Source organism: Dermatophagoides farinae, chromosome 3 (genome assembly GCF_024713945.1).
Source record: "Dermatophagoides farinae isolate YC_2012a chromosome 3, ASM2471394v1, whole genome shotgun sequence".
Classification (NCBI taxonomy): domain Eukaryota; kingdom Metazoa; phylum Arthropoda; class Arachnida; order Sarcoptiformes; family Pyroglyphidae; genus Dermatophagoides; species Dermatophagoides farinae.
In genome coordinates this window covers 5,977,855-6,001,551 of record NC_134679.1, presented here as the reverse complement: position 1 = coordinate 6,001,551, position 23,697 = coordinate 5,977,855, and the positions used below count along the sequence as shown (strand labels likewise).

Sequence of the window (23,697 nt, the reverse complement as noted above, 5' to 3'; positions counted from 1 at the left end):
TTTGTCGAAAAAAAATCATATTTTTTAATATATAAATCACGTAATGCCATCTACGTATGGCACTCAATCGATCAATATTTTTTTTTGTTTTGTTTTGTTTTCATGTTTGTTTTGTGTGTCAGAATTTTTTCGATTTTTGTATAATCAATCAACAACATTTAATTTTATCTTGAATAAATACAAATTTTTTTCTTCTTTCAATGACTTCAATTCATACGCCAAGTCCAAAGTCTCCGGAAAATGAAAAAAGTAAACGTTATGATCGTCAGATACGGTAAATTTAATTGAAAATTGCATTTATGTTTTTATTGGATTGTGATTAAATTTTTTTTTTTTTTGCAGATTGTGGGGTGAAAATGGCCAACAAGCATTGGAAACATCACGTGTTTGTTTAATAAATGCTAATGTTGTTGGTACTGAAGTGTTAAAGAATCTTGTGTTGCCCGGTATTCGTGCATTTACAATCATCGATGATCAAACAGTTAGTGAAGATGATGCCGATAGTAATTTCTTTCTTTCTACTGAAGGATCGATTGGACAATCAAGAGCTAAAGTTGCTGCAACATTTCTTCTTGAAATGAATGAAGATGTTAAAAATGGCGATTATCTACATGAAAATTTCGAAACATTATTGGACAAAGATGTAAATTATTTTACCAACTTTAGTTTGATCATTGCCTGTGGTATCCGAGATGAACGATCATTGAATCGATTAAGTCAAGAAATGTGGTCATTGAACATACCATTGTTGGTAGTCAAATCGATTGGATTTTTGGGCTATATTCGTCTACAAATACAAGAACATTGTGTTCTCGAACCTCATCCTGATAATACACTTGAAGATCTTCGATTAACCGAATTATTTCCCGAGCTTAGTGCATATTTTGATTCATTTCCTTCTTTCGAAGAATTAACACGACAAGAATTAAGTCGAATACCTTCATTAGTTATAATTTACAAAAATCTTCTTAAATGGCGAAAAGAATATCAAAAAAATTCGAATGAAATTCCAAAAAATTATCGTGAAAAATCTTCATTAATAGCCATGATCAAAGATGAAATGTTCACACTACAAGAAAGTAAAGCTTATCAATCATTCACCGATGAATCCGGTGGTGCACGAATGGAATTAGAAAACTTTGAAGAAGCATACAAATTGGTCAATAAAATATTTTATGATTCACCAAAAATATCGAAAGATCTACAACAACTTTTGAATGAATCAAAACTATTAGATATGACAATGTTGAAACAAAAATCATCAAATTTTAATTTCTGGATCATGATGAAAGCTTTGAATGAATTTATCGCTCGTCATGATTGTCTTCCATTGAAAGGTAGTATACCGGATATGAATTCTGGTTCAGAACAATATATTCGTTTACAGAAATTATATAAAACAAAAGCCAAAGAAGATGCACAATGTTTATCGAAAATTATTCAAGATACATTCAAATGTTCCACGATTCCGGATTCGGATATTCATTTGTTTTGTAAAAATGTTCGATATTTACGAATCATACGAACCAGTCCAATATATCAAGAGATGCAAAGTAAAACGATGCGTAATCTAGTAACATTTCGTCTACAAAATGATGAAGAAGAATCCGATTCAGATGAATTACGTTTCTACATACTAATGCGTCTAATTGATCGATTCTATTCGAAACATCGTAGATTTCCTGGTCAGAATAGTGATGAAGTTGATATTTCTGAATTAAAGGTATTTATTAATCTTTACATTTGTCATATAATAAAATAATAATTTTTTTTATTTATATAAAAAATAGCGAGAATTTAAAGAATTTTGTCTTGAAGCTGGCTGTAATATTGTGATCAAAGATGATCTCGTTCATGAAATGTAAATATTAATATTAATATAATTATCCAGATGATTATGATGATGATAATAATAATTATAAATTAATTTTCATTAATATTAGTTGTCGATATGGTGGATGCGAATTACATTCAATCAGTGCATTTATTGGTGGTTGCGCTGCACAAGAAGTTATTAAAATAATTACCGGCCAATATATACCTATCGATAATACATTTGTATATAATGGTCTATCAAGCACAACATCTACTTATCAATTTTAATCTCCAAATGGTGTTCAGCACATTTGAATTTTTATGATTAAAAAATTTCAAAAAAAAATTTATTTTAATTGTACATTTTTATTGTAAAATATAATTTTTTTTGAAAATTTGAAAAAAGAGATATTACAATCTGTAATGGCCAATGATAAAAAACTAAATTCAGGCCATAATATCCTGTGCTTTATTCTCTAAAACACGTGAGAAATCATTAATGTCTTTGATCCATTTATCTAATCGATCACGCATTGATCTAATCTGATCTTTGTTGAGTACTCGTGGCTGTACCCAGCTGATGGTCACTTTTTGTTCAACTTCATCAATATGACCTTTTATTAGACCTTTGGACAATGCTTTCATTACCATAAGTTCGACATCATTTTTCAGACAATCGGTTGCGGTGGCAATTTTTTCGAATGACAATACTGCATTTGGCGATGCAAAAGCCATCTCCATCAAACATAAAAGACAAATCTTTTTACGCATTTCGGTTTCATGTACAACAAGATCTGGCTGAGTTTGCCATTTTGGTTTCAATTCATTAAATTTGGCCATATTACCCGAATTGAATGCGAACAATAATTCTCGCATATATTCGTGTTCAGGTTTTAATTTTTTAAGAATTGGATGAAGCAATAGTTCACCGAAATTAAAGATATCTTGACCAAGTATGGCAGCCAACGACAAGGTAAAAGCCCGTTGAGCTAAAATTTCATCATTCTCTTGAATTTCAATGCCAGCCGTACTACAACATCCAAGGTAACGAAGTGCATTACGATAATATTCAGCGTGATCGCCAATTTTTTGATAATAATCAGAGGCTAATTGAAAGAAACGTGCATGCACCGTAGTGATACCATATTCATTGTCGATTTTTTGATCGATATTTTCAATAATTTCTTTGGCTCCCTTGAAATCATTCACTTCGAGCTTGATTTGACCGCTCAAAATTTCACATAAAATGACTGCCAATGAATCATTTTTGACTTTTTCTATTTGAAAAAGAAGTTTCATTATAGAAAGATCAAAAAAGCATAAAAAAATCTTACCTTTAATCTTTTCAAGAAATTGTAGCTTCTCTTCATGATTAGATATTTCCTTCACGATAAATACGGCAATCTCAACCAATGATAAACATTTGATTCGAGTCTCAAAATCCGATATGAAATTCTCATAGATTTCAACCAAATTTCTAGGTTGTTCTTTATGAATAAATTCCAACAATTTGATTGTCAATTGATGCCATAGTTTTTTATTATACAATTCATCAAATGTCACCCAATATGATGCATTCGATGATTGTTGTTGTTTGGTAAGGAAATTTGAAACTTTTTGAGACATTTTAAGGTAAGATAAATCATTCAAAAAATTATTACAATCAAAACAATGAATTAATATTGCTGTCACAAACAAACACACAGCACAACAATCAATTAATATTCGAACTGCTGTGTCACGCAGATTTTTTTTTTTGTTATCCAAAACATAACACATTCATAAACAAAGTGACGAAAAATTTTCTTTTAAAAAACTTTAATTTTTAAAAAGTTTTCCGTTTCATTTCATTTTCAAGTTTTTTTATGAAATCTTAATTTTCCTTTTAATTTTTTAGCCATCACATTGAATTCATTATTTAAGGAATTTTCATTCAATGATGATTTATGTGATCGTAATTTTCTTAGTTGAAAAAATTTTGATCTAATTCTGTTGGATTTTTCTGCTGTTGCAATTTCCGATTGCTCATTCTTAATAATTTCATTTTCATTGCCCATTGGATCTTCAGGTAATGATTCATGTTTTATTGGTTCAGGTGAACAACAACATTCTGATTCACCGGAATAAAATGATGATGTTCGTGAACTATCCGAAATTGACATTGATTGTTTGTTATGTTTGATGGAAATTTTCACATTTTTTAATGAATTATCATTAACATTTGTAATTGAACATTCGAATTGTCGTGATTTTTGTAATCGTTCCAAATATGTGTAATAATCATATTTTTTTCCTTTGATTATCATTGATTTTCGTAATGTTTTCTTTCTTATTACTGTTCCAATTTCATCTAATCCATATTCTTGATCTGTCTGGAGTAAACATAATGGATATTGAATGCCAGGAATAAATTTTGGTCCAATTTCATTGGATTCTTGTTGAAGATATTCTGTTTCTTCGATCATAGCATAATATGGTGATCCGAAAATATGTTGTCCTTGCCAAATGACGCTGATTTGATGTTCACCGGCATAAAGCGGTATATAAGTGATCAGAATATGATCATCCATTAATTCACAAAAGAATGGTATTTTTAAATTCATTCTATGGAATTTAATTTTCATCGCCGCCTTCATCGTAAGATTCTGTATCATTTCATCATGACAGAAATATTGTCCAATTACATTTAAACTATTCTGTAATCGTCTACTACAATTATTGATTTCAATTTTTTCCGAACAAAATGATCCAATTGGACCTAGAATTTCGATGATAAATGAACATTGATCCAATGGATATGATGATGAAAAATAGATGCTAAATCTTGAACGTCGACTACGAACACCTAATGTTATGCCCATTCCTTTAATTTTACAATTGTTAAAAAATTGATCATATGATTCAAGATATTTGGCCTTGGATATTTTTTGATTTTCCCATCGTTTTGATTGTTTCGTACGGATATCATTCGATTTGAGCATTGCATTCGTATGTACCATTTTCATTCGAAACAATAGATGTATTAATTTAGCATCATTTTTACATTCATAGATTTCTTTTACATTCAAATCCTATATATATGATGAAATTGGATGAAAATAAATACAATTATATAACGACAACTAATGCAATAAATGTACCGTTTGTATGTTCAAATTGTTTCGTATCAGACATAATGCCAATTTGAGATTATTGACATAATTATTAGGATTAAGGAGATCATAACGTGGACAACATCCAGATACGATCTGTTCACAAAGAGCACATAAACGTATTCCATCACGCCAATCTGTATTGAAATTATTCGGCTTAAACGGTGCCAATGGTAGCTGTTGTTGTAGCCATTCCATTAATCCATTTTGACGACTTTGTTTAATCAATGAATCTTGTGATGTAATGTATTTTTTTTTGTTTCAAATTAATCATTAAGTATTGGTCATAAATGATGATGAAACTTACAAGTTTTCAGTTTAAAAACTAAAATATTCAATGCAGAATTCATATATAATTCATTTAGTTTGCGAGTAAATCTTCGAATGATACGTCTTATTGATGAATGAATGATGGAAATGATCAATCGAATTAGATGCATTAAACCAAGTTGAATTTCTATGATCAATTCAGATGATGAATCAATTTGTTTGGCATTATAATATCTATTCAATTGTCGACGATCATTGAATGAATTTGATGAACTCATCTTGATATGAATATTATTTTCAATGACTAATAAACATTGGCCATGTCAATCAATTTCATTTGTATTTTTCTTGATAATAAATGTTCTGAAAACATGTCTATATATCTGCAAGAAAAAAAAGATATATGTGGACCACATGTGCTTATCAATCAAAATCCATCATATCAGGTTTTGTTTCAAAAAAAAAAATATAAACATTTGTCCTTTATCAGCTTTGATAATGATGATGATATCATTGGTTGAAAAAGTTTTCGAATTTTTTATTTTCATTTTTAAAAAAAAACAACGTCCTCTATGGACAGTTTTTCGAATATTTATTTGATACACACACAAACATGTGAGTGATTTGTTTATCGTTCTTTTACATCGGTGGTCATAATAGAATTTTTGTTTTGTTTTTCAATTAAAAAAAATCTTTTCCATTCATCAATCTTGCAAGAATAAAAATTATTCAAAATGGCCGATCCAGAATTAGAAGCTATTCGTGCTAGACGTTTACAAGAATTGCAAATGCAATATCAAGGTAAAGGATCAGGAATGAGTGGTCCAGGACAAATGAATATGGTAAGTGGATGGATTTTTTTCGTTTTCAATGACAAAATTATGTCCATGTCCAATATCAATATAGCAAGAACAACAACGTGCCACACAAGAACGACAAGAACGTGAAGAAGAATTGAGAAATACGATTTTAACACAAATTTTATCACAAGAAGCTAGAGCACGATGTAAGTATATCTATTGATGATTATGAAATGTGAAAAATTGTTTTTTTTTCCATCAAAACAAACAAAAAGTGAGTACCATAGCATTGGCTAAACCTGATCGTGCTAAAATGCTTGAAAATATTCTAATCACCAATGCGCAACGTGGTGCCATTCGTGAAAAGGTAATAATAATGATGATCTGAAAATTTTATCCAATAATAATCTTTTTTTGTTAATATTCAAAAACAATAGCTTTCAGAAGAACAATTGATAAATTTTCTCGAACAAGTTAATGAACAGACATCGAAAAAGAAAACTGTCGTTACAGTAAGTGTAGTGGAAGGTTTTCCATTTTTTCATCATCTAAATTTCTTTTTTTCTAAATAGTATGATCGAAGGAAGACTGCTATCGATGATCCTGATGATGATGATGATGATAATATTGATTGAAATTGAAAGGATGAATATATACAATTGTGATTAACAACCAATAAACAATCAGCTGATGATGGCCAACGTTTATTTCTTATTCATCATTCTTTCATAACCAACTAACTGATGGATCGATCATACAAAGGAAAATGAAAATTTGACATAAACTTTTTTTTTGTTGCCTTTTCTCATGAATTCTGATTGATTTCTGTATAAATAAAAATAAAAATAAAATATAAACTGAAAGAGAGAAAAAAAAATTTTAAAATTCAAACACAAAGAATTTCGAACAAGTAGAAGTGATCATTTATTTTTCATCCCAGTCATGTTTATTTATACTATAAATTTTTCTGGTAACCACCACCAGCATCAGTCATATTTTTTTTATACTGTGGGTGGTGGTGGTGTTGATGGTGATGGTGATCCTGGTGGTTGTGTTGTCACGTCATTATCGTCGATAAATCGTTTCAATTTATTTATACGAAAATTTTCATTTTGTGAAATGACTTCCTTGAATTTTATCCACACATTGAAGAGTTAGTTAGAGAAAAACAACTTTAACCTATCAGTAGAAATCACCAGAAAAAAAAATCAAATAGCTATAGCCTTCAAAGATCATCGTCGTCATAGTCATCATCATTGAAAATTTATCATCAATATATTTATATTGACGTGAAAAAAAAATGTTCAACATATCATGGTCGTTGTTTTGTTTGAATCATCATTGAATTTTGTTGTTGTTATTGTTGTTGTTGTTGTTGCTGCTGCTGCTCTGACGTCATTGTCGTGAGAAAAATCATCTTTTCATCATCATCATTTTTTTCTTTTGTTGGTTTGTTTATAGAAAATGTTATTGTTATTTTTTTTTCTCTGAAAGTTTATGTATTTATCATTCACACATTGAAATGAAGTGAATTAGATGATTAGATGATGATGATGTTTAGTGATGATGATACTTTGGTTTTTTTTTATCAAATTTTGGCATTCGATATTGAATGGTGGTCATTCACAATCAATAAAGAAATGGAAGCAAAGTGGCCATTTGATTTGCATTATTGAATAACATCGAGAATGCAATGAAAAATTAATGAAAAAAAAATTGATAAGAATGAAAAGAGTTATTTATTTTATTTTTTTGTATTAAGTATCAATCAATCAATCATTTTAATAAAAGGATCAATCCGATTGATCGATTGATAAACACAAACAATTCTAGATCCGTTTGTGATATCTCAAATCTAAAAAAAAAATCAATTTTTGACATTTTTGACAAAACAAAGAAAAAAAAATTTTTTTTCTTTGTCATCATCATCATCATCATCATGATTGTTTGATTCATCGATATGTAAAAACATTTCAATTGTAATTACAACAGAAAAAGAAATGTATACTTTTGGTCCTTTTGTTTTGTTGTCAACTACTGTTTTTTATTTTTTTTTTTTGTCAATGAAAATGAGAGATAGAAAAAAAAATGTCAAATTACACGTTGTGTATGTGACGACTATCGGTGTGTGTGCATGTGTGCATTATTGCATCGTTAGGGCAGGCCTTATTTATTCAAAGATAAAAAAAATCATCATCATCATCATCATCATTGACAGGTAGCATCGACGTAAAATACATCAATGATGATGATGATGATGATGATGATCGTTTAGAACAACCAGGTAGTTTTTGTTATTTGTTTCTGTTCTATAGGAAACAAAACAACAACAACAACAACAAAAAAATCATACGACCAACATTATCAACAACGTCAATGTACCACTATGACTATTGGTATGGTATGTGTTTGAGAGAGAGAGAGATTGAAAAAAAAACAAATGAAAAAAAAAATCCAAATTACCGATTTTATGATTATTGGTGGTGTGTGCATGTATCCATTGAGTGTATATACATTTTAAACACACACACACACACACACACGCGTATAAAGGTATTACAATTTGTAAATATTTCTAGATGGCAATTTTTTGTTTTCTCTGGTTTATGATCATCACCAACATCACCAGTGAATTGTGTATGGCTCCAATCATGATGATCAATCAACATTACATCAATCGACATGTTCTCGTTGATTATCAAAATTGATTGATTTTGATTTACATTTTTTTTTTGTTGTGAATTTTTTTTTTGTTTCTTAATTTGTTTTCCTAATTATTTAAGTAAATTTTCAAAAAAAATCAGAAAAAAATATATTCTGACATAAATTAATCTGAAAAACGAAACAAAATTTCTACTTGTGTGTTCTTCTTTTTTCTGTAATTTGTTTTCAAAACAGACCGAGAAAGAAAGAAAAATCGCTACATTTTGATTGATTAATGTTTGATTGATTGATCGACCATCATCATCATCATCATCATCATCGAATAGCGAAAATCAAAGTTATTACGTCAATCGTATGTGAACAACAAAACAACAGCAACAACAACCATCATCATCATCATCATCATTAAATTATCATTAATTGTTCAAAAAAGAAAAAAAATTTAAAGTTTATAATGAACAGAATCGACAAAGTTTCTTTAGTTTTTTTTTCTTTTCAACATTTGAATCTTTGATATTCTTGGCGCGTTAGTTTTTTTTTTTTTTTGGTCTTCATTTGCACCCACCACGACGAAGACGACGACGACGACCACCACTTTTTATTCTTCACATTGTGAAATGTACCAAACACATGTACACACACAAACACAGGATATTTATATAGATCTGGATTGAATATATAGAATTTACCCAATATCATGAAAATGGATCAATCAAAATTACATGCTACTACGTTTTTTTTTTTTTTTTGGTTTCGTTTGTTTTGTTTTTTTATTGAATCATTCAAATAGGATTTTCGTTTGTCGTTGTTGAATGATTGTGAATGGTGGAATCATATAAACACGATAAACTCATTTCTATTCCGAATGTTGATCAGATTTGATCATTTACCCACACAAAATTCTATCAACATTCATCATGAATGATGATGATGATGACTATGACTATTTCAACCCAATATCGAAAACATAACCAATGTTTCTGATTTGTTTGACTGAAATTGTATATTGAATTTATGCGATAAAAAAAACCAATTTCATTTTTTTTTGTAATGACTATGATTTAAATTGTGGCTAAATTTTTTTTTCTCCAATTTGTTTCCTTTTAGTTTTTGTTTTTTTTTTTGTTCAAATTTTTGTCAATTGTATTTGACCATAAACAAGAAAAAAAAATTCGGCCATAACGTCATCCCAGTGTCATCATCATTTTGTTGTCGTCGTTGCATTTGACAACGAAAATTATTATCGATCACGTAAATCAAAAACGAAAAGAGAGAGAGAGAGAGTATAGACGTGAAAAAAGAGCACAAAACACGACACGACAACAACAACAACAAAAAAAATATGTTCATTTGAAATATGAAACAAAAACAAAAAAGAAACACATTGATTGATTGAATGATTTAAATAGACAAAATATTTGCCATTTTTTTCATTGTTTCATGTTTTTGAATATATTCAATCAAGAAATATTTAATCAAATCATTTATTCATTCATCGATTGATTGATTGATTGAATATTGTAAAAAAAAATAACAACAACAGCAACAATAACAACATACCGGTTGATCATAATTTGTATATATATGCTTGAATCAATCAGTTAATCAAACAGAAGAAAAAAAATCAAAACAAAATGGCTGCCCCATCATCACCATCATCATCATCATCGACAACATTTGAATCATCATCATCATCATCAGATTTATCACCGGTATCAAAATCACCAACACCATCATCGGATGATAATAATTCAACATCATCATCATCATCATCTGGTTTATCTAGTTTGGGTAGTTTTGCTCAAACCGATATCCGTATAACATATGAATCGGATGAAGGTACACCATTGGAAGAGAATATTGTTAATCATCATCATCATCAAAGGCCACAATTACCATCGTTGATTATTAATAATAATTGTAAATTATTACGACAAAATGGTAATAATACAGCAGCAGCAGCAGTATTTTCATCATCATTACCATCTGCATTTTCATCACCATCATTATCTGAATGTGGTATTGAACCATCATCATCATCATCAATAATCACAGCAACCACGACAACCATGCATCAACAACAAAAACAACAACAACAACAACAACAATCATTGATGATGATGAATACATTCAATACAATTCATCATAATCATCCTAATCATCATCATTCAAATAATAATTTAAATTTAATGATAAAAAATAATAATGTAAAAAATGCTGCACATTTACGCATACAAGGTCTGATATTTGATCAACAACAACATTTATTGATCTCACGTGCAACATCTATGGATGAAGGCATTTTTCAATCACCATTGAATTCACCGAATCGTACATCGGCACCATCCAGTCCGATTGGACCAAAATTCAAGATTATTCATGAAGGTGATGTTCATCTTTGTCGTTTGAATCATCAACGTACAATTGTATCGAAAATATTGAGTTCAAAATTTTTACGTCGTTGGGAAACACATCGTATTTATTTGACAACGGTGAATATGGCTTCAAAAACGGTATGTGTTGATCTGCTAATGGTTTTTTTCTGATTGTTGACAAAATCAAAAACATTTTTTTTTTTTGATTGATGATGATGACATTGTAATTCTAGTGTCGATTATTTCATCATGTGCATAAATTGATTGCAGACGATAGAAAAAAAAAACATAAATCTTTTTTTTTTGGCAGTAAAGAACAAAGTAAACAAGCGACAAACAAACAAACAAGATATGAAATATAATGGCCGTAGAACAAAAGATAAAAGATAAACCCCTTGAGTTCGAAAAACCCAAGAGGCTGTGTTTTTTGTTGAGAAAATTATGATTTTTTCTTCTCACTCTCTCTGTGTGTGTAAGTGGGTGTGTGCGGTGTTTTTTTTTTTTTTTTTTTTTTTGCTTATTTTGCTTAAATTTTCCCAATTTATTTAATTGCATATTTTCAGCGAAAATTTTTTCCTTTTTTTCAATTTTTAAATTAAATTTTTTTTGCTGCCCCTCCATCAATGCATTGAAATGTTGTGTTGTTGGTGGCGGCGGCCCCTTCAATGGTTTGCTTCACTGTATTGCATTTTTTTTCATTATAAATCCCCCAAAAAAAAACAATAAGAAAACGAAAATCGTAAAGAATTTATGATGTGTGTGTGTGTGTGTTTGCTTACATGTCCAATAAATTATCTCTCATCGTTTCTTGATTAAATCATATTGATTTTTTTTCTCTCTCTCTCTCTTTTTTACCAAACACTTTTTTTCTCATGTCCATCGAAGTTATTTATGTCTTTTTTTTCTTGATAATGATATATATTTTTATTATCATCATTTTTTTTTTTGACATTGGATCTGTTTTTTTTCATTTCGATGATGATAATGATGATGATTTGTTCACAAAATTCTAAGTGCTTTATATATTGATGTTGCTGATGAGAATGATCGATTTATTGTTGAGTAATAAAAAAAAAATTTTTTTTTTTTTTTGATGTATAACATTCACATTCAGTAGTAATGGCAACATTAAAACAGAAAGAAAAAAAAATAGGGAAGTAAACCTCGTTCAGAGACCTAGAAACATTGTGTGTCTGTGTGTGTGTGTGTGATGCCATGACGTCAATTGTGACCCAAATTCGTGAAAGAATACGACGACAACGACAACGACAAATGGATAGAGAAGAAAAAGAAAAATTGTGTTATTTTTTTTCATCTCTATCAAATAGTTGCTTGTTTGGTTCAGTTTGGATTGATCAATTCCATGTTTCACAACATATATATATCTTTTGCTCTCCCCCGCGCATATACTCTTATACATTAGGGCAACAATGTATGTGCATCAATGTATATACGAATTATGGATTCATGGAAAAAAATTCTGGGTTCATTCTTATTGTTGTTGTTGTGGCTGATGATGATGATGATGATGCTATTTTTTTATTTCATTTTATTTTTTTCTATTGTTTTTATTTTTCCGAATCCCAGACCAGTTGCAATATTGCAATGGAATAGTTTCAGGAACCTGACTGAATCAATAAAAGTAAAGTTAAGTCTCTCTTAATGATGATGATGATTACAAGAGACTCATTGTTTTTTATCATCATCATCATTATCATTATTATTAGTTGATTATGATTGCCAGATATTGTATTATTCTCATAAAAAAAATTATCATTATTAAATACCGACTAAAAATTGTCATTGTTCATTGTCACATGCATACACATAAACACGTCGATATGATGATAATCTATATTTTTTTTTTTTTTTTTTTTTTTTTTTTTTTGGTGAAAAACAGTCAAACCATTTTTGTCGTCATTGTTGTGTTGTTGTGAGATCTAAATATAATGATGATGATGATAATCTCATCATATAAATTCAATTTGATGATGATCATTGTTTTCAGATATCCAACGGTATACATGTGATGACCAATGTAGGTCACCTCTTAATCAATAATCTAGAATTAGACAATATTTCCGATTTCGATTATTAGCAGCCAGTATCATCATGATTTACTTATGAGTTTTTTTTTTGTTGTTTTGTTTGGAATCTATGAATAAATAAATAGAAGGCGACGGCGGCGACATTTGATTTCTTAATTACCGATTACATGATGTTGATGATGACATCATATTTTTAATGTTGATATTTAATATATTTGCATAAATGATGATGATGAAAACAGACTTTATTAATATATAGTTTTATGTATTAATCGTTCAGACACACACACACACACACACACACACGAACGAGAAGATACAGCCCATAAAATGGGAAATTAGTGAATTTAGGTCACAATTTTTGTATCAATTCTTTTTTTTTGGTTTTCTTCGATACAATCATTCAAAAACACCATAACCATCATCATCATAAATGTATCATTTAGACAGACACATACACGCAAAACATTCATGTGTTTGTGTGTGTGTGTGTATAAATATCTAACTATTAATTTTATATTGACGTCATGAATGGCTTTGTTATGGTTTTGTTTCTTATAACCAGAAAAATTCTAAACATATGAACAACGACAACGACAACGATACATATAAACAACCCACAGACAATATAATAATAATATAACAAATGAATGAAGAACGAGAGAAGAAAAACCTTGAATTATTTTATATTCAATAGAGCCAATTTTAAACTTTTTTAACGTTTCTGGTTAACCTTTTCTTTTTTTTTTATTCATTTTGATGACCAATAAATAATAATGTTGTTGGTTGTGTCCATCTAAATAGCATAGATGAATTGATGGTATATGAAATGTAACGTGGTTATTATGACCACAAAAAAAAATAATAAAATTTCAATTTTTAATTGCAAATAAAAAAAACATCCAAATTCCAATTTCATTTGTCGACGTCGTTTATCGTTGTTCTTGGTACAATATTCTGGCCCATTTTTTTCATCATTATTCGTTGTTGTTGTTGTTGTTTTTGTTATTTGTAGTAGACGAGAAGAAATAATAAATTCTACATGTTTAGTGTGTGTGTGTGTGTGTGTTTCGAAAACATAAACATAAAAAACAAACAAACACATAAAGGCCATATGTTTAATTTTTATTTTATTTTCGCTCTTTTCATTTCATGTATTTTTTCCCCCTCAGTGCCGCCACCACCACCACCATCACCACTTTGTTTTCATTTAATCGACCAATTTTTATTCTTAATTGATTAAATCAATGATGCAAACAACAACAACAACAACATTAACATGATGATGATACGATGAAATCAAGCGCATATATTAAGAGAATGAGAGAGAGAAAGAATCGATATAAATATTGATGATGTAGATTGAATGAATGGTGCCAAACTTGAAACAACATAAACAACAACCAACATCATCATCATCATCAACAAAAAAAAAACCATCATAACATTAACCACCAATAATATAGAATGCGGGTATACAACAGAATTTTTGGGTTCAATCGACTTTTCTTTTTTTTTCTTGTTCATTCTGTTAAATGCCAAAAGTTCAATACACTTGAATCCACACACGCACACACACACACACATGTACATGGCCTATCTAGTGTTTATTTTTGTTGTGGATGCTGAACAGAATTCTTGGTGAATAAAGAAGAAGAAGAAGAATAGATTCTTGTCTTTGTCGTTGATTTATATTTTTACTATATAATCTAAACGGTATATAGGATTCGCATTAGCTTTTTTTTGGCTGATTCCAAAAAAAACAAAATTTTTTTTTTGAAATTCTTCATCATCCTGATTATGGAACATATTACGTTACTTTGACGAAATTAATTAAACTGATGATGAAATTTGTGGTCTTTTTCATCATAATTTGTAAATTGAATATTCTCTAATGGTCTTGAAATGAAAATTTCATATTTTTTTCTCCTGAAAAATTTTCATTATTGTTAGGCGTGATTAGTAATAAAAATAATTTTAAAAAATGACAAAAATTTTTTTTCAAAAATTAAATTCATTGATGATGATGTCATTGCATTTATTTTGACTTTTTAACCCGATTCTTTCGTTTATTTTTATTGTTGTTGTTTTGTTGGTTTTTTTTTTGATCAGATTATATATAAAAATGTTCATAATATCCGATTCATTGCTTCGTTGTTAATTCCACGTAATAACGTCATCATTTTGTGTGTGTGTGTATGCGTTTGTCATTGAAATTGTGTCCAAAAAAAAAGAAAGAAAAATCGTGTCCCAATTTTACATTCATTGAATTTTTTTTTCTTCCCATTCCCAATATTTTTCATTTGTAAATTCAAAAATGGTGAACGAAAAAAAAAATCATTTTCCATTGCGATTATGCGCTGAAAGTGTTTGTTGTAACAAAAAAAAAGTTGGTTACGTTTTTTTTTATTCATGAAAATCTTTCATGAATGATTTAGGAAATTGAAAACAATAATAATAAGGACACAGGCTATGTGTGTGTGTGTGTGTGTGACACAGTTTTTTTAGGTCGATAGAATCACGTAGGCACTTTGTTTTTTTTTTCAAAAATATACGAATGACGATTCATGTTGTTGTTGTTGTTGTTGTTGTTCCTGAAACACAAACACTACGCACACACATACACACAGTGTTTTTTTTTCTTTTCGGTTACGTCAACGTAACCGACTGAAATTTTTCATTCATTCATTCATTCAGTTTTATCATCATATATACATTGAACTAGTTGATACACAGTGTGTGTGTATGTGTGTGTAATGCAGCAAAAAAAAAGTCTTTGACCGAAATTGTTTTTTTTTTTTTTTTTGTTGATATAGAAAGAAAACCAAAATGTTTGAATCAATGAATGATTCTCGTTGGGGTTTATGAGAATTATGTGAATGGAAACTAGGTCATTCGGTCTACACATCATCATCATCATCATATAGTAGACAGCAATAACATTAATAGATCGCGACCTGCTATTGCCTTTATCTATATTTTTATTATTACGTAGATTGAATTTTTTTTTTACAAACACAAACATACACGCAATTACATTCGTTCATGGCCAGAATTAATACTACCGGTTTAGTAGTGGTGTAGTTAGGAATCATCATTTTTTCGTTTTTTTTTCTTTTTTTTTGTCAATGAATGAATGAATTTTAGAATTTCAATTTAATTTTATTTTTTTTTTGTTCATTCTTACCAATAGCCAATTGGTTTTATGGAAGTACCAGTACCATATAGTCAGATTGAAAATGCATATGCCGTAAATCGTTGGGATACGAATCAAAAATTTTACATTCGTATCGTTGTTTCTGATGGATCGGTATTGTTACAGGTAAAAAATTTTTTTTCATTCATTATTTTGGATTTTACCAATTTTCTTTTTCAAAAATATCACAACAGCTACCAAACAAATGGGTACGTGATCAATGGCTTTATTCAATCAATTGGAAGGTATGTAAACAGTTTTTAAATGGAATTTTTTTCTCATGATGAATATTGATTAATGACGTGAATTTACCGTCAAAACTTTGCCAAATGCTAATATAAATATATAGGGAAAAATGAATGACATCATCGTCATACACAATATCAATTCATTGACATTAATTAGTAGTGTGTGTGCGTGTGTGTGTGTGAAAAATAAAGATGTTCAACGTTCAAGATGCATGATGACGACATTTTTCTAAAAAAAAAAATTTTTTTTTTGTTCAAATTTCATTATTTTAGGGCTTTTTTTTCTTCACATTTTCATTTATTAGCATCGCGCCATGATAAACAACAACAACATATTTTAGATACATGAATAAAAGACGGCAATTTCACAAGAATTCTTTTCTTTCAAAAAAAAAAAAAAAAAATGAAAAGAAAGAAAACGGTCCCAAAAATAAATTTTTAAAATTTTTTTTTTTTATATTTTTATTCATTCATTTTGAAGAATTTGTTGACATTTTGATTTCATCTTTTAACATTTACAATTTGTCAAATTTTTTTTTTGTTGTTGTTCATTCTGTCCTATTAATATCTAGCGTTTTATGCTCAAATATCAACAAATATTGGCCAACCCATCGATTCGGCCTGATGTGCTTACAAAGGAATTAAAAGTTTGTTTGTTTGTTTGTTTATTTATTTGTTTTGTTGTTGAAAAATGATGATGATGATGATGATTTATTTTGATTTATTTTTCTTTTTTTTTTGGATTCCGGATTTCTTTTCATTCTTTTGAAAAAAAACTAAACTAAAATAGAATTTGATCGAATTGACATTGACTACGCCATTACAGGATGAATGTATTTATCAAACGTCATTGGATGTGATCAATGAATTATTGCTGCTAAGACTTAAAGATGTAAGTTTGCTTTTAAATGTCATTGGCCCTGATTAATTCCGTCGTTTTGATTGTTGTTTTCATTCATTTGTAATCCTTACAATACAAACAAAAAACAAACAAAAAAATTTTATTCATGGTTCGTTTGCCTTTTTTTCTGACTAATCAAACAGTTTGAAAGAGATGATGAAAAAACTGCAGAAATGCAGCTTGCAGCCAGAAAATTGAATGAAGAAATTATTAAATTATTATCACCATTTTTGGAACGTACCAATCCAAGTATTGAGATTTGTCGATTTTTAAGCAAGGTTAGTCTTCTGGGTTATCAACTTGATTGGATATTGTTATTTTTCTGACCATCATTTTACTTTTACAGCATTGCCGTAAATATCCACGTTCAATAGTTATTTGTGAATATTATGCTGAAATTGTTCAACGTATACTTAAACATAATATGGATTTTGGTAAATATCCACGAATGCGTGTTCTTGTACAGGATTATTTTGTTGCATTGAATAAACATAATGATGGCAATCATTTGATACAGACATTTATCTATAGGTATGAATGTGAATGAATTTTTTTCCAACGATATTAATTAGAATTTATCCACTTTTTTCCCTACAAAAAAAATAGTGTTCATGGACGAACAATGATGTGTCCACATCCACGTGTCATTAGCAATCTAGTATCGGTTTGTTTGGCAACAATATTCTCATTGTTTGAATATCGTCAATTGGATTCAATTCATCATGGCCATCAATCAATTAAAAATGTTGCTGATACAGATCTAGATCAGATCGATGATGAAGAATGGCAAATTCATGTTAATTGTTTTATAGATATGTTTCGTTTTATGTAAGCATTGTTTTCATATCTGTCTGTGAAAAAAAAACAATCAAATTTATATATTGCGTTTAATTTACTAGATCACAATATGAAGATTGGCGATTATCATTAGCTCAAATACTGCAACCGATTCCATTACCGGATTCAGCATTGGGTGATCCGAAATTTTTCTTGTAAGTTTTGAGTATTGATCATAAACGAGTTATATGAATCATTTTGGTTTTTTTTCTACAAATATTAGATTATTCAAGCCTGTGATTGAGAATTTGGCCAATGATCATCGATGTGATGTACATCAAATGTTATTGGGCATACGTGAGAATAAATCCAATTGGCTTGATCTTTATGCACCGGGTAATATTGGTTGCGATGATGATGGTCAACTTTGGAGCATTATGGTATGTATCATTTATTGAGAACATACATATAATCCAATCATCATTTTCGGACATTGACAATGAAATGATTATGAATTTTTTATTACATTTTATTATGTGTAAAATATTTTATTGTACATAAGAAAAGAAAGGGTTAATATTCTGATATTTTTGTGTTTTCTAAATTATTCATTTGAATTGAATCCATAATAATTATTCTTTTTTTTGTTTTTGTTTTGTTCACTCCATCACATCAATTATTATTAGCTCAAAACACTGATTGGCTGTTGTTGTCGACGTAAAAGATTCTATCAAGTATTGATTAAATCATCATTGGATGCTTGTTTATTATTGGCATTAAGAGAGGATGAAACCTGTCAGACAATATTATGCGATATGATTGAAATGGAGCTTATTGAAAATTCATCCGATGTACAACAGCAAATAATAACAACATTACAAAGTACATCCACTGGCCAACAACAATATGATGATCTTTGTCAAAGACAACTACATCTCAGGGAATTTGTAAGTAAATACGTTGTTTGTTTGTTTGTTGACTAATAATGCCTTTGTTTTTTTTTCTGTTTTATTTAGCAAAAGAAAGGTGGACCAAAAAAACTGACACTGCCTTCACGATCAACTGATGCTGATCTGGCCCGTTTATTAAGCGCTGGTTCATTTGGTGATCTTGAAAGTCTTTCATTGGCATTTACACAGGTGACCAGTGCAAGTGCACATCATCTGATTAAATTGCCTTCACTTCGTTATTTAAATCTTTGGTCTACACAGGTACATTGAATCTATTCGATTTTTCCCAATCTAATCATATTCTATTCACAGTTCAGTGATTCTGGTCTACAATTACTTGCTGAACATTTGACACAATTACAGGTTCTTAATCTATGTGAAACACCTGTCACCGATAAAGGATTACTTTATCTTACAGGTATTTTGACGTCATATTTTTTTTTGTTTTGTTTTTTAACTAATCAGCAATTCTCTTTCTCTTTTTAATCATTGATTTTATATAGCATTGAAAGATCTTCGTAAATTGAATCTAAATAGTACAAATCTATCGTCACAAACATATGAAAAATTGAAACAAAAATTACCATCATTACAAGAAGTTGATGTTCGTTATACGGATGCATGGTGAAATGAAATAAAATTAATGATGATGTGGACTGAATGATTGGACCAAATTAATTCATTTTGAGCCACTTTATTCATTTATCAATTACAATCATTTTGAAAATCAATCACAATCACATTGGATCTTTGATCTGATTTTTTTTTCTTTCTTTTTTTTTTGGATTTCATTCTACAAATCTGGATTTTTACCTATTGTTTACACACCAATCTATTATATTCATATATATTGCACCGATTCATAGATATATAATATATACATTTAGTATCTTCATTCTTAATCGATTATTATATAAATATCGATTGACAAGCACCAATACAATCACACACATTTTTTTTCAATTTAAATGTTTTACCATAACTTCAAACAAAACAAAACAATACAAAACAAACAAAAAAAAATTCTGTGAACTTTTTTCTCATCGTATTGTGTGTGGGTGTGTGCGTTTTATCCACCACATCATCATCATCATCATCGTAATCACAATTCATCATCATCATCATCACCATTTACATTATTAAAATCAAAAACAATAATTTACAAAATTTTAAAATCTCAATTTTAATCATCACATCATATGTATGTAATATATTGATTGAAATTTAATGTTTTTCATTCAAAAATTACACAGAAACAGTATGCGAATTTTTTCGCCAAACAACAATATATATTTATATAATAATAATTTTGATTTTTGGGTGTGATCAATTCCTACAATATACACATTACATATATATATATACAATCTTTATATATATATATACAAAATCGATTCATTCACCAATTCATTGATTAATTATGGTTTAAGCCTTTTTTTTTTTTTGTTTGTTTGAATGTCATTTGGCTGTTTTGTTTTCCAAATATTATCATTATTATTATTATGATGATGAATTTTATTGTCATCTTTCATACACAATCATCATCACATACCATTGTATTTGTGTGTGTGTGTGTGTGTGTGTGTGAGATATATTCGGTGATAATTCAAAGTGTATTTGAAGTGTATCTTGCATTCGTGAATGCTGATGTTTTTTTTTTGTTTCATCACCGTTTTTTTTTTTGGAAATGTTTTATCGTTTTTTTTCGAAACAAAATATTTATCTTCATCAATGAACACTATACACACACACACCCACAAAGTGCACACCAACACTAAACTTTTTTTTGGAACTATTTATTAGCATGTTTATATTATACAATTAATCAACAATTTTTTTTCGATTTATTTATTTATTCATTTTTTGTCTTTTTTTTTGGTTTGAATCAATCAAATTTCAATCATTTGATCACGGATCTTGTTTGATTTTTGATTCATTTTTTTTTCTTTTTGTGCTTTCTGCATTTCAACCACAAAAAACAATAATGGCACATAACTTGTTTTTGATTGATTGATTGTTGTGTTTGTGTTTTATATATTTATTTGATTGAATTAATAATAATAATAATAATAATAATTGACACCATTATCAAAATCATTATTTCAATTTTACCTTTTATTCAAAATTCAATTATCATTGGAAAAATGAAGAAAAAAAAAGAATACAAAATGTCACAGGAAATTAAAAATCACATATGTATTATATAGACAGGTCTTTATCGGTTGGCAAACTGGTCTAATAATAATAATTTCTATAACTCAGTTTTGGGTAAATTATTTGATTGTATATTGAAATATTGTAGAAATGAATCTGCTGTACGTAATTTATCATCATATTCCGGCAATTTATGGCCATCATGATAAAGCATCAATGTTGGATAGCTATCAATTTTTTCCAATGTACAAAGTTTTTCTTGTATAGAACAATCCACTTTGGCCACTTTCAATGAATTCGGTACATTTATACTGAATTTATCCCATTCTGATTTCATTTGACGACAATGTCTACTCCATGGTACGGTAAAATGAACAAATGTCCAACCAGAATCGGTGGTCCCTTTGAAATTATCCGCATTCAACAGTATAACATTTGATGTTTTCTTTCGATAATCAATTTCCAATTCTTCAATACCGGAATCAGCATCGGAATATTTTTTCAATAATTTATCCAATTCAAAATCAGTCAATTGAGAATTGATAAACGATTTAATGTGATCAATTTCATGTGAACCTTTGTAACGTGCAACAATTTTTCCATTCGATATCCATAATAGTGTTGGATATTCTTTAATCTTGTATTGCATTTTACATGCATAGATATTTTCTTGACAATTTATTTGCGATATTTTAACTTGTTCATTATTTTCCAATGATTTTGCAATCATTTCCCATTTAGGTTTTAGATGCTGGCAATGTGAACACCATGGTGCATAAAAATTGACAAAATGTTGTCCTTGACTAAGAAACAATGCTGAATCATCATCGGTTAATTCATATAAACCATTTTTAGCTTTCAATTGCATAACAGTAAATCCACCGGTTTCATCCGTCGATTCATCGGATGAAATGTCCGATTGTTGTTGCTGTTGTTGTCGTTGAGAATCTTGTTGTTGAAATCCGAATCGAGTGATTTGTTTCAATAAAAACATATCCAACGAATTTCGATCATATTCATTCGATTCATAATTGATTTCAATTCGAGTAATCTTATTAAGTTCAACATATAATTTTGCCATTGGTAGTTCTTGAATATCTTCACGTGAACAAAGATCACGATGTACGTTGCAATCAACATGTCCAATTTGGACTTCAGAAAATAAATGAACATTACCGAAACGATTTTCAAATAATTTCCAATCGAGTAAAGTTTGTGCACAACGTTTACATGACCTAGTGGATAGAAAAGGAAAACCGAAAAAAAACCAAAGATGAGAATGTGAAAATTAACCAACAATCAAAATACATACTCTGATGAATAGAATAAGACAAACAGATATTTTTGACTTTTATCCCAATCATCAAATTCATTCATAGATAACTCTTTTGATTTAGCTCGATGTATGATGATTATAAATTGAATAATGGCAAAAATGATGGAACATGTTGTGAGATGAAAATTTTTTCGATACATTTTCATTGTAAAACAAACGAGATCAAAAATGCAAATGAACAGATCAAATTTGAATTCGGAAAATAGTCACATATATTGAGAAAAACGCCCAAATTTATTAATCAATCAATCAATTGGTACAAATTCATCAGCGAAATGATTGAAACCAAATGTTTTTCGAAATTCAAAACAAAAAAAACATTTGCCAAATTGAACGAATCGTCAGCATTAAACTAAAAAAATAAAATAAAAACAACTGGCTGTTTATTATACGATTGAACTGCCATCTGATGGTCGATGATATTATTAAATATTGATTCGAAACAAAACTGAAAAAATGATGATTTTTATCAAATCATCATCCGAACCTTAGTATTTGTTATTATGTGCAATGTGTGTGTGTGTATAACAAATTTAAATTGGCAATTAAGATTTCAACAAAGATTGGTCGAATGGTTTTTTTTTTGTTGTCTGTTCAATAATTTTCATTGATTTCAATTGAAAATAATTATTGTAGCGTTAAATTGAATTTTTTTCATTCTTTTGTTCTGAATACCGTTTTTTTCTGGATCAGAAATCTTCAAGGTGAGAAAAAGAAAATTCTTTGTTGTTTGAAGATTCTTTCTTTTTTTTCTGATTTTGATTTTGATTTTTTTTCCAGCTGAACCAACAATATCGAAACATTTTTTTGAAAAGCACCACTTATATCATCATTGTCCATCAATTATTTGTGAAATAATAACAAAAAAAAATCCGTATGATGTGACAATTAAATTTTTTTTTGAGTTAAATTTTGATTGCGAAATCTGAAAAAAAAGAAAACCAATTGAAAAAACAACATTCTTTTTTTTACTTCACCAAATTCAATTCAAAATCTTTTTTTCATTTCATT

At 28.9% G+C, this 23,697-nt stretch overlaps 5 protein-coding genes across 6 annotated transcripts; 3 read left to right on the top strand and 2 right to left on the bottom strand.

The window, feature by feature from the left end:
• Nucleotides 1–63: 63 nt before the first annotated feature.
• On the top strand, nucleotides 64–2,161 carry APP-BP1 (Nedd8-activating enzyme E1 regulatory subunit APP-BP1). The gene is made up of 4 exons (XM_047058522.2): nucleotides 64–274; nucleotides 343–1,723; nucleotides 1,791–1,861; nucleotides 1,944–2,161. Exons 1-4 carry the CDS (start codon nucleotides 201–203, stop codon nucleotides 2,101–2,103), a joined length of 1,686 nt encoding a protein of 561 aa, XP_046914478.1. The 5' UTR covers nucleotides 64–200; the 3' UTR covers nucleotides 2,104–2,161.
• On the bottom strand, nucleotides 2,162–5,602 carry Rpn9 (regulatory particle non-ATPase 9). The gene is made up of 4 exons (XM_047058525.2): nucleotides 5,275–5,602; nucleotides 4,956–5,200; nucleotides 3,700–4,886; nucleotides 2,162–3,094 (listed from the first exon to the last, which is right to left on the bottom strand). The coding sequence occupies exons 1-4, from the start codon at nucleotides 5,513–5,515 to the stop codon at nucleotides 2,263–2,265; spliced, it is 2,505 nt and encodes an 834-aa protein (XP_046914481.2). The 5' UTR covers nucleotides 5,516–5,602; the 3' UTR covers nucleotides 2,162–2,262.
• A 259-nt stretch (nucleotides 5,603–5,861) lies between these two features.
• PDCD-5 (programmed cell death 5) lies at nucleotides 5,862–6,914 on the top strand. 2 transcript variants are annotated; one of them, XM_047058657.2, is made up of 5 exons: nucleotides 5,862–6,079; nucleotides 6,144–6,243; nucleotides 6,313–6,404; nucleotides 6,475–6,549; nucleotides 6,610–6,914. In XM_047058657.2, the coding sequence occupies exons 1-5, from the start codon at nucleotides 5,972–5,974 to the stop codon at nucleotides 6,670–6,672; spliced, it is 438 nt and encodes a 145-aa protein (XP_046914613.1). In that variant the 5' UTR covers nucleotides 5,862–5,971; the 3' UTR covers nucleotides 6,673–6,914. The 2 variants fall into 2 exon arrangements, with proteins under 2 accessions (XP_046914613.1, XP_075585384.1); XM_075729269.1 differs by having other exon boundaries at nucleotides 6,144–6,247; nucleotides 6,317–6,404.
• Nucleotides 6,915–8,672: 1,758 nt separating this feature from the next.
• Nucleotides 8,673–21,290, top strand: LOC124495202 (C-Maf-inducing protein-like). The gene is made up of 14 exons (XM_047058531.2): nucleotides 8,673–11,214; nucleotides 16,318–16,446; nucleotides 16,515–16,565; nucleotides 17,141–17,215; nucleotides 17,359–17,460; nucleotides 17,613–17,747; nucleotides 17,816–18,000; nucleotides 18,076–18,297; nucleotides 18,369–18,461; nucleotides 18,530–18,686; nucleotides 18,933–19,193; nucleotides 19,263–19,457; nucleotides 19,509–19,614; nucleotides 19,700–21,290. Exons 1-14 carry the CDS (start codon nucleotides 10,336–10,338, stop codon nucleotides 19,822–19,824), a joined length of 2,715 nt encoding a protein of 904 aa, XP_046914487.2. The 5' UTR covers nucleotides 8,673–10,335; the 3' UTR covers nucleotides 19,825–21,290.
• A 2-nt stretch (nucleotides 21,291–21,292) lies between these two features.
• Nucleotides 21,293–23,063, bottom strand: LOC124494432 (thioredoxin domain-containing protein 5). Its single transcript, XM_047057597.2, has 2 exons — nucleotides 22,663–23,063; nucleotides 21,293–22,585 (listed from the first exon to the last, which is right to left on the bottom strand). The coding sequence occupies exons 1-2, from the start codon at nucleotides 22,830–22,832 to the stop codon at nucleotides 21,448–21,450; spliced, it is 1,308 nt and encodes a 435-aa protein (XP_046913553.2). The 5' UTR covers nucleotides 22,833–23,063; the 3' UTR covers nucleotides 21,293–21,447.
• Between the last annotated feature and the right edge of the window lie 634 nt (nucleotides 23,064–23,697).

Bases quoted from the DNA above. Each gene is read 5' to 3' on its own strand.
- APP-BP1 (XM_047058522.2), top strand. From the start codon at position 201: ATGACTTCAATTCATACGCCAAGTCCAAAGTCTCCGGAAAATGAAAAA. The intron at 1,724-1,790 runs GTATTTATTAAT...TATAAAAAATAG, and splicing joins TTGATATTTCTGAATTAAAG to CGAGAATTTAAAGAATTTTG. The intron at 1,862-1,943 runs GTAAATATTAAT...CATTAATATTAG, and splicing joins GATGATCTCGTTCATGAAAT to TTGTCGATATGGTGGATGCG.
- Rpn9 (XM_047058525.2), bottom strand. From the start codon at position 5,515: ATGAGTTCATCAAATTCATTCAATGATCGTCGACAATTGAATAGATAT. The intron at 4,887-4,955 runs GTACATTTATTG...TCATATATATAG, and splicing joins ACAATTTGAACATACAAACG to GATTTGAATGTAAAAGAAAT. The intron at 3,095-3,699 runs AGGAAAATTAAG...TCTTTTTCAAAT, and splicing joins GTGATGGCTAAAAAATTAAA to AGAAAAAGTCAAAAATGATT.
- PDCD-5 (XM_047058657.2), top strand. From the start codon at position 5,972: ATGGCCGATCCAGAATTAGAAGCTATTCGTGCTAGACGTTTACAAGAA. The intron at 6,405-6,474 runs GTAATAATAATG...CAAAAACAATAG, and splicing joins GTGGTGCCATTCGTGAAAAG to CTTTCAGAAGAACAATTGAT. The intron at 6,550-6,609 runs GTAAGTGTAGTG...TTTTCTAAATAG, and splicing joins AAAAGAAAACTGTCGTTACA to TATGATCGAAGGAAGACTGC.
- LOC124495202 (XM_047058531.2), top strand. From the start codon at position 10,336: ATGGCTGCCCCATCATCACCATCATCATCATCATCGACAACATTTGAA. The intron at 17,461-17,612 runs GTAAGTTTGCTT...CTAATCAAACAG, and splicing joins TGCTGCTAAGACTTAAAGAT to TTTGAAAGAGATGATGAAAA. The intron at 19,615-19,699 runs GTATTTTGACGT...GATTTTATATAG, and splicing joins AGGATTACTTTATCTTACAG to CATTGAAAGATCTTCGTAAA.
- LOC124494432 (XM_047057597.2), bottom strand. From the start codon at position 22,832: ATGAAAATGTATCGAAAAAATTTTCATCTCACAACATGTTCCATCATT. The intron at 22,586-22,662 runs GTATGTATTTTG...TCTATCCACTAG, and splicing joins GTCTTATTCTATTCATCAGA to GTCATGTAAACGTTGTGCAC.